The sequence below is a fragment of the Merops nubicus genome, unplaced genomic scaffold, assembly GCF_000691845.1.
Source record: "Merops nubicus isolate BGI_N331 unplaced genomic scaffold, ASM69184v1 scaffold5220, whole genome shotgun sequence".
Lineage (NCBI taxonomy): Eukaryota > Metazoa > Chordata > Aves > Coraciiformes > Meropidae > Merops > Merops nubicus.
This window is the reverse complement of record NW_008584721.1, coordinates 28119-43865: the sequence shown is the minus strand read 5'-3', so window position 1 is coordinate 43865 and position 15747 is coordinate 28119. Positions and strand designations below refer to the sequence as shown.

Sequence of the window (15747 nt, the reverse complement as noted above, 5' to 3'; positions counted from 1 at the left end):
AAGCTCAGAGACATTGCAGAGAGGAAAGGCAGTGTGTTAGTCCTTGTAACAGTTAGTACACTCATCCTTTAAACAGTGGAATGCTGTCCAACCTATGTGATACCCTATGTATCATTTAAAAAATCACATATTTTTTAAATTGAAAATAAATGCAGTAGCATTTCACAACACCATTACAATTTCAGGGCAACCTAAGAATATAGAACAGCTTGCTTATGCCCTGGAAATCCCACAGTGGCAGCTCTGAAACAGTTAAGAAAAACACAAAAAGTAGCAGAGTTCAAATAGAACAACTAAAATGATGTTTTAAGAAAACCAGTTATGACTTCTTCTACAACTTCAAAAAAGAATAGCCAACAGTCTAACGTAACACTTGTGATGATGAGTCAGTCCAAAAGCAAAGTCTGTAATAAAGCCATAAACTGCCGCTTTCATCTGAAAGTATTACACAGATGTCAGTAGGGAAACAATTGACCATGTAATGTCCCTGCAGGAGATTAATTTTGTAATAAGAGACAAGAATACTTTCATTTTAAAATTGCAATAGCCAACTATGTCATATTTTCTCATCAATTCAAACAATATTCTCAACAGGCGATTACTCTTCCTTGTGGTCAAAACTTACAGGCAGATGTCTACCAGCCGATCCAGTTCAGGACAGCTGCATTCATACATTTCCCTGCAGCTGATATAGCTCTGGTTCATTAATTCTCCCAGCAGCTGGATTGCATTGGCAGGTGCTTCATTGCATATCTTCTTAAATTCCAGCACTCTGGCAGCTTCACTATACACATGCTTTGCACGCTGGTATAACTTAAAGGTGGAGACTAAACAGAAACAAAATAAGCACTACAGTTATACATTAATATTCACTACATGAGGAACATACTAAAACAACATCTTTTTTTTTTAGTAATTCATATTTTTGCATGAGAACTCTCTAGGCTAAAAGTCTTCTGCAAAAGCTCACCTCTTATTTAAAAGTCCTAATAATAAAATAGTATTTAGTGTTCATCAAAATACAACATACACATTTTTTTCATGTTGATAACTTCATGCACATGCTCTGGTTATTTGCTCTGTCACTGAAGAGATCCAGTCTCTCCTTTTACTTTGCAGAGGCAAGCCACAAATTCCAGAGTTAGCAGCAACTTGCATCGGGGCATTAATCTAAAGCTTTCAGGTTTTCAAATAGTAGAAACCAGAGACATGAGTAACACCAGAAGGGTACCCAGTGCCCTGCAGGCAGCCATCAGCCAGCACCTGCTGGCCCAGGGTGCTCTGTGTGACTGTGCCAGGCCAAATATGCATCAATTATGGAAATGTGCACATGGATCTTTTCTTGAAAAAAAGCAACTACCAAACTACAAAAATCACTCTGCTGCTGCCTTTTTTTTTTTTTTTTTTTTTTTCTCTTTTCTTATAGAAATGCCGCTGTCCACATTTCCCGGCGCTTAGGTAAAGAAGCTCTCTCAAATATTTTCACAATGATGCAAACTCCCCGACTGTAAATAACACTAGGTTAAAGATACAGTGAAGAGCACAGGTGCTTTCAGGTGGGCTTTCAGGGTTTATTTTTGGTGTGTTTTACCAGCCAGAGTGTCCGTGCTGCCTGCGTGGACGTGAACAGATGTCAAGCCCACACAGGTACTGCTTAGTGTTGACTTACTAAGATCAACGGCTAGTCCAAGGATTTGGGCTAAAATTTTCTATTGTGCCATTAAAAAGCAGTTCCTCTGGCAAGGGAGTGGAGGTGCCCAAACCTGCATTGCTGTTGGGGCAGATACCTCCACGAAGCCTGAACAGTGTGGCACAAAAACGAAGGGGATGGCTGTAGTTAAAGGCTCCTCAAGCTACTCCTATTTACAGCAGAGTTTGGATTGAAACTAATACCTGAGAATTGATCTGCCAAGCTCGTCTTCTTTGGTTTTCTCTCCCAATGTAGTTCTGTTTGTTTTAATATCATGGCTGCTATTGATGAAGTATTGTTCACCAGAAACACATGTGACATAATTTATGAGTAAATTGGCTTGCTTGAGCTGTTTGGGTAGTAAATGCTAGACAAGTGGAGCACCTACTGCAGTACACTTCCTTATTTCAGATTAACACAAGCACACTCTTGTTACAGCACCTCAGAATATCCCTCATTTCATTTCTGTATGTAAATTCTCCTCTAAAGCAAGGTCTCTCTCCTCGTTTCAGTTTCTGGTCTCTCTTGTCTTCTAAAATGGCTGATGAAACACTCAAATAGAAATAAAAGGAGAAGAAAGACAAGCCCTCTATTCAAAACAGAACTTGCTATCTGACCCAGACACATGGAGTTCCTACTTGGCTGTTCTGCAGAGACAGCCAAGTTCTGGAATCACTTCTGATGATTTCAGCAATCTACATTTGCAAGTATATGCAGAAGTCTTCTTTGAAAGACTGGAAATAAAATTGTGTCCAGTATTAAGTCTCTTGTATGTACAGTCCAGATTGCAACCCTTACCAGACTACTAGAACTTCATCAGCACCTGTACAATCCCATCTTATTTCTCCAGTGTAAATCACTGTGAAATTTTCACAAGTGAAAATACAGTGCTGAGAGACACAAATAGTTTAAAATGGCAGAGAGATATTGAACATAGCAGCATTCTGCTACTGGTGATATTGCTTCTAGTGATATTTATTTTGTAATTCAATACAGCCTGCTACTGAGAAACCCTCTGTGGCTGTCTTTTGAACAGGCCGTCTGAATGCATTTCAAACTAGGACAGAAATGAGAAAATGACTGCCCCCCAGAAACACCATCTTGAGACTATCACAGAGGAAGAGCACATTTTGGTTTCCCATTTAGAGGTGTGTTTTAACCCACTAGATTTTGTTGCTGCTGGAGTTACATGCACTGTGTTTTGCACAGTGATGTCTCAGTATTTTTGAACACTGAAGAAAGGCAGCTTGGCCTATTTTTAGGGATAGTTTCTCTTTAAATATTCTTTTTTTATAAGCTATTGTTTTAGAGAAAGGAGATTTCTAAATGTGCATTTGTTTAGGGAATATCTAAAGTTGCGTGAGAGATTGCCATAGCTCACACTCTCTTGTAAATCACCATTGAACAGTAGTAACCCAAAGAATGAACTGAAAACATGTCTGGTTTCAATTGTAAGGCAACAGACTTGCCAAAGGCTGTGATTGATTCGGAGACCACCCTTTGGAAGAGCCATGCTCTACTGGCTACATTACCTTAAAAATCTCTGGGGTTGTGTTGTGCTCATCGTCTTATGAATTGGCAACCAGAATGGGTGCTCTAGCCACTGGCTGCCAGCCATAAGATCTGAGCTGTGTCCTTGACAGCATTCCTTCACAGGAGAGCCACTCTGTGCAGGGGTGAATTTGCTACCTTGACACTGGCTTTCTCTTGAAGCAAAAGCAATCTTTTCAGGCAGTTCTCAAGTGAGAGGGAGGGGCTGTACACTTTTCTCAGACTATTGTGGACATTTACTGAATTAGCATTGGTTAAAGTCCGGTCTCATCATATGAGCTATTTGTTGGTTATGGGCAGCCTTATATTTCATAAAAACATTTGTATTGAAAAAAAAAAAAAATTAATAGTTTTATTTTCCTCTCTGGCAGTGTACTTTTCAGGTAAAATCACCTTTAGGGTAGCAAATATCTCTGTACTCTGTAAGTCCTATTCTAAAATAATGAAATGATTCACACATTTTTGGCTTTCAACACCGAATGCCTCTGTTAATAGAGAAACCATTTTGTATCTCTTCTGTTTGGATGTGTAGTCCAGCTATGTCTATATGAGAAAAAATAGCAGAGCACACATTTCCAAGAATTACATCTATATTGGAATCTCCTCAATGCATCACAGCCTGTATATTAGCTCCACATAAATAAAACCTGAGTTAATAGGATATGCCAAAGAACTATGGAGGCTGTAATTTTAGAAAAGTTCAGAAACTGTAGAGAATCCGTGTGTTTCACGTGGCCTCATTTTTTACAATTAAGAAGAGCTGATTTCCTATGCCATACTCTGTCACAGTTAAAAGAAACAAAACCGAAGTGTGCACGACTGATTAGTTTATATCTGAGCTAGGGCTGGAATGCTCTGAAAGAGGAAAAACTGAAGTTGTCAAAGTAAACTTCCCAGTGTTGCACAGAGGGTGAGGCCATACAACCCATCCCCATGGTGCTCAAAGGAGAGCAAAAAAGCAGGGCGGAGGGAACTAATGCCAGGTTCTTAAATCATGTGGATTCTTAAATCTATTACACTGTAGAGAAATCGGGTAATTAATCTGACTGAAAACGTAAATATATTTTCCTAATTCAGTTAACTATAATGGTTTGGTTTCTCCTGCTTAAATATATTTCCAAATTAGGGGTAGAGGTACCCTCAGATCCACCTTCTTTCAGAGAAAAGAGCAGGTTAAGGAACCATTTATGCCACCCGAGACCCAGATTGCCCTGCAGTACCCATTTCTCTGGTGACTAGAGAGGAACCTAAAACCTCTGATGCAACGGAACTATCTGGCTGCTATGCTGATTTAAGAGTAATTGTCTAGGGCATGTCTAGAGCAATGTTTTTGCCCTCTGGGGATCTGTGTAATATCCAGTTCAGGTGCTCTGCTTTTTTAAACTGACGTAGGACCTTTCAGGCTGATGGAGGTTTCTATCAGCTGGGCATCTGGTCTCTGACCATGCTTTCAAAAACTGTTCTTTGAAAATCACTACGTTTCCTCTCTGCCACGTTCTGCATAGCCCACTGCCATGCAAGACTGAACTGTTTGATTTTAGACCTAGACACACTTGGACAATCAGAATTTCAGGGTCTCTATTGTCCCTTTCTGAAAAGACAGCATGGAGATTGTGATTTAATTTGTATCGTATCATCTGCACACAGTAAAAGCTCCTTATGAATTTGAGTGTGAGCAATACCTCTTATAGATGGAAACAGACACAGATCAGAAGAAATTGAAGTAGACTTGAAAAGTCAAAATGACACCAATCAGAACTTTGAGGACAAGGAATCCTATACCTGCATCTGCTCTTAGTGACATTTTGTGACTAAGTTTTTAATACATTTCACTGGTATTTGGCCTTCTCTTGCAGCAGCTAATACACCTTCCAGCCTCACTGTCTGAGTTTAAAAAAGGAATTGTATTGTCAGTCCTTAGCTATTTCTTTCAGAGAATGCCAGCAACTCTTGCTGACCCTCTGTGGATGCGCTGCTTTGCTCCTCTGCAGAGGATTTCTGTAATGTCATCCGTTAACAGGTAGATTCAATTCACTTACAAACCACCAAATACCCTTGAAAGAAATGGTTGTATTTTCCAGTGCACTCGTAACTCATGTTGCAGCAAGAACTTTCCAAGCTGTAAGGCACAGCAGACTAACGTTAATGAGAGTTTGTCCAAAATCCATATAAAGTATCAAACAAAAATCCTGGGGTAGTAGTCCCAAATAACTGTGGGTTAATTAAACAGAAAAGTTTACTGTGGGTTTTCAACTGTATGGTCACATTTTTAATTTTAACTTTAAAAAAAAAATACTGTAAACCTCTCCACTCCCTTTACAGGGATTTTTTTTTTCTTTATAATTAAATGTTGTGGCTTCTCAGCAACTCATACTATTTGTTACAGCTTCAGCAGATTCCTTTCTTTAGAGGCTTCCTGTACAATTCTATCTGACCTTTAGCTAAAGACCAACCTCTTCAGGCTATATTTCTTTTCTAGTTGCTTTGGCAGCTTCTTAAGATATGTTTTACTCTAGATTAATAAGCTACACGTGGTTGATGTGACTGTTAGAAATTTATAACAGGAAAAACTCACTGACGCAAAATCATGTAGGGGACAGTTTCTACCATCATTACTCACGTGGAATGGTACCCTTCTCTGTTAGGCATCCTGCTGATTGAACATGATGAGGGTGAAGGTTTCTGGCTCATACTGTATATGAGAAAATGCTGCCAGATGGCTTTAATTTGAGCCAGATTGTGAACCCCCTTCTCGAAGTGGGGAACAGTTACTCTCCCGGGACTGCTCAAGTAACTGTTTGCAATCTGGCTTTCTGAAAATAAACCAGGGACAAGTCCCTGCTGGATTCAATGACACATTTAGCAGACACCTGCTTCGAGATGACAGTAACTACTGGTTTAAAGTGATTTTTTTTTCCCCTCCAAAGGAACGCTAGCTTTAACAAGGGTTTTGCAACCAATCTAGACCATTCAGTGCCTGTGCCTAGCCTGTGGCACACACCAAAGGCCTGCATCCTCCAGGTAGCTGTATGGGATCTGCCTGGAGCAGCCACCACTCTGGGGCTCATCCCAAGTAAACCAGGTTTTTGTGGAAAGGGAAGGTACGTTCCCAGGTTTCTCCATCAGGCTGAGCCTGGAGTAGACACCTGGACTCTCAAGCTGGGAAGTGTTCTTAGGTCTGCCAGTTTGGAGGTAACCTCTGCTAGTATAAGACAAGGGCACTCTACTAACACGTGGCAAACCTTTATGTATCCCAGAGCTGCCTGACAGAACATCTGAGAGCCCACCTTCACATGTGCCTGCCTGTGCTAATGAAGTTGAAACTGTTCTCCTACTGAGATCACCATTAATACAAACTACTTGGCACTGCGAATGAAAGGCCATTCAAGCACCACTCATTGAATCTACAGCACAGATTTAGAATTTTCTTTCCAGGGGACGAATAGGAGGGCAGTTAAACAGCCAAATCCACCCAGCAAATGGATGCCTGCTCCTCCCATAGTGATTTCATTCCCAGGTTTAAATGTCAAAATTAGGTTACAATTTTATACACGGAAATGAAAAATGGGGTTTAAAATACCTCATTTAAGAAGGGAAAAAAAAAACCCCAACGTTTAATGGTTAAAGGAATATAGTGTTTTACAGGAGAATATCCTTTTGTGGTGAAGCTTATAAATACTTAATGTCCCACAATCACCACACACTAAATGTTCTGTGAAGCACTCAAAGCCAAGCCAAAATTATGGCATAGTGCACCTTAGAAAGTAATAAATATTATTTTTTTAGAGATGTTCAGAAGCCACATTTGCAATCCATGTGTAAACATTTGCAAGGGAGATTTAAACTCAGGATTTTGAGTTGGCCAAGGAACAACTGTAAGGACTTTATGCACTATTTGTACTTCCCTAAATGTGGGGAACAAGTGGGCTGTACAGTGGAGAACTGCAGAAATCTTTCAGTACCTTCCTGTAAAAGAGATGTAAAGTTGCTGTGGGCTTCCACACCTGGTCTGGGATTTGCCCAAAGCCTGTCCATACCATTTTTCTTTGGGATGTGGAGTTCTCATCTGGCAAGCCTTATATACTTCTGAAACTTTACATAAATATCCAGTACCATCACTGGAGGAGAGGAGGGGAAGCTAGACTTAAGGCTAAAATAAAGTCTACATAGCAATTTCAGATCCTTAAACATGAGATACAATGCCAGTACAAAACATTGTTTAACTATCAATGGGCTTTGAATAACACAAAAATTTAAAACTACTGACAATTTATATTCAGTCACAGAGGAAATTCAGAATCCAGTAAATTATCTAAATAGTAATTCTCAGGCAAATAATTTACCCTTAACACTATAATATTTTATCAGAAAAGTTGATAAAATGTGTGCAAAAGAAGAAAGATACCCTAAATGTTATGGTTCTTCATGTTGAACAATGAAGTTCAACGACATTCTGAAACTCTCTGCAGAGATCAGCTTATTTGTTGGTATGTTCCTTTCACATAAAGAAACCAGGCACTGTCATTAAAATGTAGTGGGAAAGTAGAGGGAAACTAAGAAAAATATTTCTGTCAAGCAGCCTCTAGTTTTCTAAAGCCAGCAGAAAATGTAATTTGTTTACTGTGTAACAAAAACAAACAGTGGATTTAGATTCCTTCTTTTTGTGTCTGTCTTGTTTCTTCTTTGCAGCAGTTTTACAGCAATCTGTTATTTAATTTCATATTGTACATGCAAAGAGGCTTTCAGCATAACCCATTTTAATTGCCCTTATCAAATGAAATCACAGTCTCATGCAAGTTTAAGAGATCCTGTTCGGCAAACATCTGCAAACACTATTCAGAGCCACAGTATAAGATTTCCTTCGAGCTTCTTCTACAGATTTTATGTTTAAGTTTTTTAACCTGACTTTGGCTTTTGAAAAAAAAGTCAAAATAACCTGTTATAAATAATTCAGTTCTACAGAACTCTAGAGTTTGGCTTTATAAACCAAGCATAAGGAGTGTAAACATCTCTAAGTTTATAGTCTTGTATTGCTTCATGAAGGGGAGAGTAAGGGGACAGCATAAAAGACTTACAAACTTGTTGTTCCCCATGAAAATATTGCAAAATGCAGGTACATGGTTCTGTATATTCCTCATGTACATACATTACAGAGTTATCCTAACTCTTTCTATAGCAATAAAGAGCTGAATTAAGGTAATTAAGATAATTCCATGATTCCATCCTGGTACCCTCTGGCACTGTAATAAGAGTTTCACACTCTGATACCACTGGGATGCAGAATAGGTTATATATAGATTCAGGACCTGGTCCTGGGTCAATATATAAAGTTTATAATTGTTTCAGATACACAGCTCATTTAACTATAAGCATCAGTATACATAGATATGTATATAGATTTTTATATAAATCAAATATAAATGTCCCTGAAAGCAATGTTAGAAAGGCAAGAATATAATTCAGCTAAAAAACAGTAGAGGTATTAAGGCTACAGATGGAAACAAGGAAGTAAGGATTATTTTAAGTTCTTAAAGAAAGATTCTGATCTCAGTTCGAAACTTGTTATGCATGCAAAGTAATTATTTCATAAATGCTTTATTATTCAGTATTATTAGCAACCCTACTATATGCATCCAGGGTCTGTTCCACATGTGCCAATGCTCATGACTGCATGGTATGAACATCAGCAATAGTAGATAAGAAATACTTTAAATAGAAAAAAAAAAAAAGGAAAAATATCAATACTGACAGAAGCTCTTCTTAGGAGAGACCTTGATGACTTGCTGCCCAGTGCATGTTTTATAGACTAATATTGTATTTATCATTTAAAAAATAGAAATATAAGCTCCACCTATGCTGTGTTTAACACCAGCTAAGGGAGAGCAAGTAGATTCATTTTAATGATGCTGTAACTAACAAAAATGTTTGGTTTTGTTAGAGCTATTGGCCAAGCAGGAAACCTAGTTTAGACTTTTCCCTAGAATAAAACCTGGGTTATTCAGAGATGATTCTCAAACAGCACTGGCTAATCAAAAGCACTAAGTGATCTGCTATTTCTACCATTTTAGAAACAGTTCAATCAATGTTAAAGTTTTGCTCTAAGTTAGAATAAAAATTGTGATATCAGTTCTCTCACTTGCCACCCAAGATTCTGGGGAAGTATTCTGGCAAGACTTCCACTTGTACCACTTCTTAATACATAAACTTTTTATATAATACAAGCATTGTACACTAAACCCCACCATTTCATATATGCTTACCATCTTGCGTGTTCTGACTAAGGATCTGAGAGCGGAGCTCCTCCAGGCTAATTCCCAGGCATTTACAAATTTCCTCTGTGCTGTAAGGCTCAGGATGTAATACCTCCTCGACAACGGTCAGCATTTCCTCTAGGCTAACTCCTAGCTTGGTTTGCACATCACGGAGTCTCAACATTATTTTCCAGTCCAAGCCTTTTGACTTTGAGAGAAGCTAGAATTTGAAAAATAAAACAGAAAACATTGTGCTTCCATATTTAAAATTATGTAATTGTCCATTATCAATTTCAAACTCCGTTTTCTCCTTTCACCTAATTGGAACCTATCAGAAGCTAAGGCATTTTAGCAGATAATCACTATATTTATTTTTAAAAGGTCTGTGAATTACATGTTCTTCCCACAAATCAAATATTCTCTGTAAAACCCCTGCGGGCATTATTTGTGTGATATCAAACCAGTGAATTAGCCTTATCCATGAATGTTTTTACTTCAAGCCTTCTGCAATCACATTCAAACAATTTCTTATACAAATGCTATGATACTGTAACACTAAAAGTCCCTATGAAGTCTGTTTCAGTACTGTTAGTTCTCTAACACTTAAAAATTAGTTTGACCTTTCCAATATGGTCCTGGAGTTTTCTGATGAACATCAGAGGTTGTCATTGAAGCCCTTTCTCACAACAGTCTTAAAAATGTGAAAGCAGGCATAAGATTTGTGCAGGAGAACTGATTGTAAAATTCCTCAATCTCAAGAGTTTAAAGTAAATTTTAAGTATGTTCTTTTAACATCCAGTTTAAAGGCAGTTTCAAGCCTTACAGGAAGGTTACAATGTGCTAGTCAGAATCTGCTCCATTCCTGCATGACTGCTATGATGTTAATTAGTTATAGACTTCTCTGTTCTTCCCACTCCAGACCATGATGTCATGCTTTGTGTATTTTTGTGATGTTTTGGCAATTGGCAGTAGTTACTTCAACACACCAGAAACCTAAAAGGAAATGTCAGAGAAGCTTTTCTCTGGAAGGTTGCTACATGTATTGATGCTCTCATGTTCGTATCGAAAATGGTCCTGTGAAGCAGCTTTCTTCATAAGGTGGAATGTTTTTAATGTCATAAATTATAGAAGAATATGAAGTGGTTATTGTGGGATCCTACTAACACACAATCTTTAATTTTAACAAAATATTACAGAGTAAAACACAGATTAGCAGGTACATACCAACTTTGTTCTACTGTATTCTTAAGTACCTGACATACCTTCAGTTCCACATCACTGAAATTGAAATTCAGTCTTCCAAGTATGTCACCTCAGCCTGTATGTTTGCAAAGAGTTTGAACCAGTGCAGCAAGACTAGGGAATGAAATCCTTTTCCTATTCAAATCAGCATTAAAACCTCTAATAACAGGGCCAAGATTTCACTCAGTGTGTTATTTCTTTCAGTAAACACTGGTTTGGAGTGAGACTCGTTCGAAATAATCTACATCTTGATTCAGCAACGCCATTTAACTTCCTGAGTTTACATGGGGTTTACATACATGTCTGAAAAGAATTTGCATTGCTTTGCACAAAATTAGAGCATGAAATTCAATCAGATCTGCAGCCCAGTTATCAGCTAAAACGTCTCACCCTCCTGCTCTCCCCCAACAGTGCTTTGCAGGGGCTTGCCCACTTTTGCTTTATTACAGTACATAAAAATTAACTACTTTTGGTGCCATCTAGTGACTTGCTAAGATTTATGTGAGGCTTAGTAGAGCAGAACAAACAAAATCCTAATCATATGACTCTGTCACCATCTAAAACACAGTTTTGTGTGTTCAGTGGTAGAGAAAGAAGCAGCACTGTCTAGTGGCTAACACAGAATCAGGGTGAGAATTTTTTTTGTAAAAGACTAAGTCATTTCTGGCCTGCTTTTCAAAGGGTCCAAGTGCCCAGAACTCCACATCCTTTATATAATTGTATTTCAGCTTATTTATTGACAAGTTAGAATAACAATTATCACTTCATTTGTTTTACTTAATAGTCAGTATTATCTCTTACGCTGGTGTATGTCTGTGACATTGTTAGTTCTGCTTCAAGGTTTTTTCTCATACTTTAATCCTAGTGTTCAGCATCCTCTAGGCTTTATTACCAGTAGTTAAACAGAACAAAGAATTTACTAAAAATAATGTTCTGTAAGGCAACAAAAAGTTTTCTACCTCCTTTTAAAATAAATAATCCCCTGTAGAAATATGCCATGTGTATTGTCACATCTGTTCCCATTTCTATATCTTAAGGGAGATGCTGTATTTTAGATGAGATAACTACACTGGGGTTTTGGAGGTCAAATGTTCCAAGTGGGCAGGGCTTTGTTGGAAAGGTCTGTACTGCTTATAGCAAAGTTTCAATTCAACAGCACTGGAAAAATGTTATGGGCAAACAGAAGTGTTTTTTGAAAACGGTCTAGCTGCAACAGCTCAAATTGTAACACAGAACAGAAATGGGAAAAAAATCCCATCTCTTTAATGTACAAAAGTAATCCCAATACTGATCCCACAGTTGGATATTTTCTTGATGAGCTCTGACTAGATGGATTAAAGATGTGGACATCATGCAGCTGGCTCTAAATTGCCATGGTGTCGTATCTCTAGGCTTTATTGTCCTTTATGGTTCAACACAGGCACAGTGGAGAACTGTACTGGGAGGAAAACATAAATGTAAATTAAATGATGGGACAAATATAAAGAAAAGAAAGTCTGACTAGGATTAAGTATAGGAATACTCAGCCCTTATATAGCAACATCACTTTGCTACACTTTACGTTTCTATAATGTCATCTGAGCATCTTTCCACATTTAACAAACAGTTGGTTAACTATATAGCATTCCAGCTGCTGACATTCTTGGCACTACTCTGTAGCTGACAGTGAAGCGAACCACACACGGTGAAGCAGGGGAGAGCACAGTGTTCGTTAATGCTTGTATTCATCCTGCAGGACCTACTGTGCAAGTTTTCTGAAGTAAAAAGTATAAGTTAATTTCCTGTGGAATTGCAAGTGTTCTGCATAACATAAGCATTTTTAAACATAGTAGAGTACAGGAAAGGACTTGGAGGCTACAATAAAAATAGAGAAGGAAAAAAATCCCAAACAAATAAAAACCAACCTACCCAAAACCCCATAGGGGAAGGCAAAGGAACAGAACCTGAGGAAGATACTTTTGTGAGGATGATCAAGAGCTCACCTGGTGTAGGACAGACTGACTGTACATTAGCCTATATATGCAGACTAAATATTCTACACTAATGCCAGCAAGGATATGTTGGTTGGCAGGCATCTTTACTTACACGCAGCTTTCTTCAAACAGCATGAAATTCTAGAATGACCTAAATCAGAAGGGGGGAAAAAAAGGCTATCCTAAGGCACTTCCCTATGAGACTTTCAAAGCATTATTACGAGGCCCAGCATGTTATTTCATAGTTCCATTAGCTTAATGGTGCTTAAAAGACTTCCTTGCTTCTACTTACATACCTGCCCTCCTTCACCCCACTGTAACTTGTTCTTAAAGACAGTCTTTTCCTAGCTCAATGTATTTTTATAGTGTGCAACTTTCCATCTGGGTAGCATATGTTTAAAAATACACAGGTGTATGTTGTTAGTCTCTGTAGAATCAAGCATCTGTTAAAGGTGCCTTTTAGAGATTGCATCATAGCTAACAGGAATGTTAAAAAAAAAAAAAATAAAAAAAAAAAAAATCACCTTTTCTTACTGCCTTTTCAGTTTCCTGCACAGGAACAATAATTTAAAGCAATTTAGAAAACTGCAATTCAATTCACAAAATCTGGTGTACGGAACAATACTTCAAAAGGTTTTACAACTTACTGCATTTGTTCCTTTACCTTTTAGAATTGATAGTCTGTGAAGGCTCTCTGTTTACTATGCATAAAAAAAATTCCAAAAGCAGCTCTTTCTAAAATACATACTTGGTCAATTAACTACTCTAAATTAGAGGTTTATCAGTTATACTAGAACCAACTCATAGACAGGTCTTTATCTTATTCTTTATACTTGAGTTTAAAGCCCATTAAAAAAGTAATCTGAAGTTTAGCTTCCCTCAACTTAGTCTAATCAAAATAAAATCTATTGTATTCCTGTGACAAACTCAAATCAAAGCCTAGATTTACATATTCCTAAACATACAGTCTATAAAATCCAGAATTAATGTGGAACTTAAGATTTTTCATGCTCAAATTCCATATTTTTTAGAGATACTTGCAAGCTGTAAACTGGCAGCACAACCTAAATAATGGGTTTGATTCAAGTTCGTTTTTAAACTTTACTCTGACATACACGCTACTATTCAGTATTTCCAATATTACTTCCAGGCCTCCAACTCATGGCTTTGAAGTTCTCTAAATGCTAGAAAACACACATCTATTGCCAGATACACAAGTAAACATGTGACCACACTGTTTGTCTTCCATTATTTGTCATTATTCAGCTTTAATTAGAAATGGTTTATCTTATTAACTGAGAATATTTTTTCTGAAAAAATAACTTATAGACAAAATAAATTGAAGTGGGCTAAATCCCATAATCTTTTATATAAGGGCACAGTCCTTGCACTTCCATTAACTCAGCAAGAGTTCTGTTTCTGCAGAGATGGAGGTGTCTGGTTTTGGAAAGAAAAATGCTGCTTAAAGTAGCACCTAGCCAGGTGTTAAAGACACGACTGGTCCAAAGTGAAAAAAAGCACATATTTAGACAAAGGTTTCATTAGAGTTTGACATAAGCCATACGTTACCTTTGTAGCCAGACGACACTCCATTACCCTAATATTGTAATGAGAAGTTGCTGCTTTATTCATTTCAACACAACTGTTAGCAATAACAAATGCCGCTCCGTTTGGAAGTCTAACATCAGTTGCCCTCAGAGGACTGAACTCTATCAACTTGGCCTATTGAAAGAAAAATGGTTAGTTTTAATTTACTATGAGCTAACAGTGCACTTAGTCCTATAAATCAAACACAAATTTGCATGTTTTTTCTCTTGAAAATCCAGGGACAGTTAAGGAAAGAAAACTGACATGAAACAGCGAGAAAAGAGGTTTAACCTCATTGGCCAAGTTACACATACATTTCAAACCTTTCCCTTGGAGCTGGATTTTAAAATGTTTCCATTAAGTCTTTGGTTTTTTTCAGCATTTCACAGAACCCCACCCAACCTATTTTTCTTGCCTGTTTGAGACAACACTTTTTCTTTGATCTACAGCAAAGCACCAGGCCTGGCTGTGAAGCCAATGTGCGTGCCACTAGAAACAAGGGGCTTCACATTCCCTTTCCCACCACCCACCTCCCCCTTGGTTTTCTGATGTTTCTGCTAAATCAAGGCTAGTTCACTGAGGTACAGAATAGTATCAGAATTTTAAGACTGACTGGAAACAGTGATCATGTTACAAATGGGCAATCAAACAGAGAAATGTAATAAAACTATATATAAGAATGTAGGTACTGTCTCCTTCTGACATAAGAGACTGCCTTGACTCACAGATGCCTTACACAGGCTGTGTGAGATGTTCCCAACATTTGTGACCTTTTCATGGAATAGCTAGGCATCCATTAATTAAATAATTCAGGATGTAATGTAATCAAGAGATTAAATTCACATCTGGTTTTTCATTGGGATAAATTGTAAATCATGTGCCCTGCTTTGGCTTCTCAGAATAGACTGTAACTCTGCAAGCAGGGACGTCTTACTGGTTTTGGCATTGCTCACTCCCAGAGAGTTCCTTGAGCAGCTAGAGTGCTAAATAAACAATGACAAATCTGCTTGTACATTATGTACAGCATGTGTGTTACTCCCTGCCATTGAGATTCTGGACCACGTCACAAAACTACTATCAAGACATACCAACTTGCTTACATTTCAACATACCCTTTAAGAACTGCTACATTAGCTCAGAATGCAGCACTAAGCTGATCCACTGTCCTGTTTCTGTCAGTAGCCATAAATGGATATTTAGGGAGGATATAAAAATAGCACATATACAAAGCAATCTTTTTTTTTCAAGTATATTTTTCCAGCTTCCTATAGGTAAAGATTACAGCAGTTATACTCACACTTGAAGACACTTCAGACTATTATGTTTAGTAGCTACAAATATGCTGATATTCTATCAGTGTACCCAAGAAAGTCTTTTTTGAACCCTTTTTAAACTTTTTGTATTCCACAATGTACGGTATTTCTCAAATTAACAATGAATGTTTTGGAAAAAA

The 15747-nt window shown here is 37.7% G+C and overlaps 1 protein-coding gene across 1 annotated transcript in view; it reads right to left on the bottom strand.

Moving 5' to 3' along the window:
- Window positions 1-15747, bottom strand: part of GALK2 (galactokinase 2) — a 48706-nt gene that overhangs the window by 6075 nt on the left and 26884 nt on the right. Inside the window, exons 7-9 of the mRNA XM_008945078.1 lie at window positions 14277-14429; window positions 9502-9712; window positions 626-827 (exon numbers count right to left, since the gene is read on the bottom strand). Coding sequence (XP_008943326.1) covers window positions 626-827; window positions 9502-9712; window positions 14277-14429 — 566 coding nt within the window. The remainder of the gene's footprint in view (window positions 1-625; window positions 828-9501; window positions 9713-14276; window positions 14430-15747) is intronic.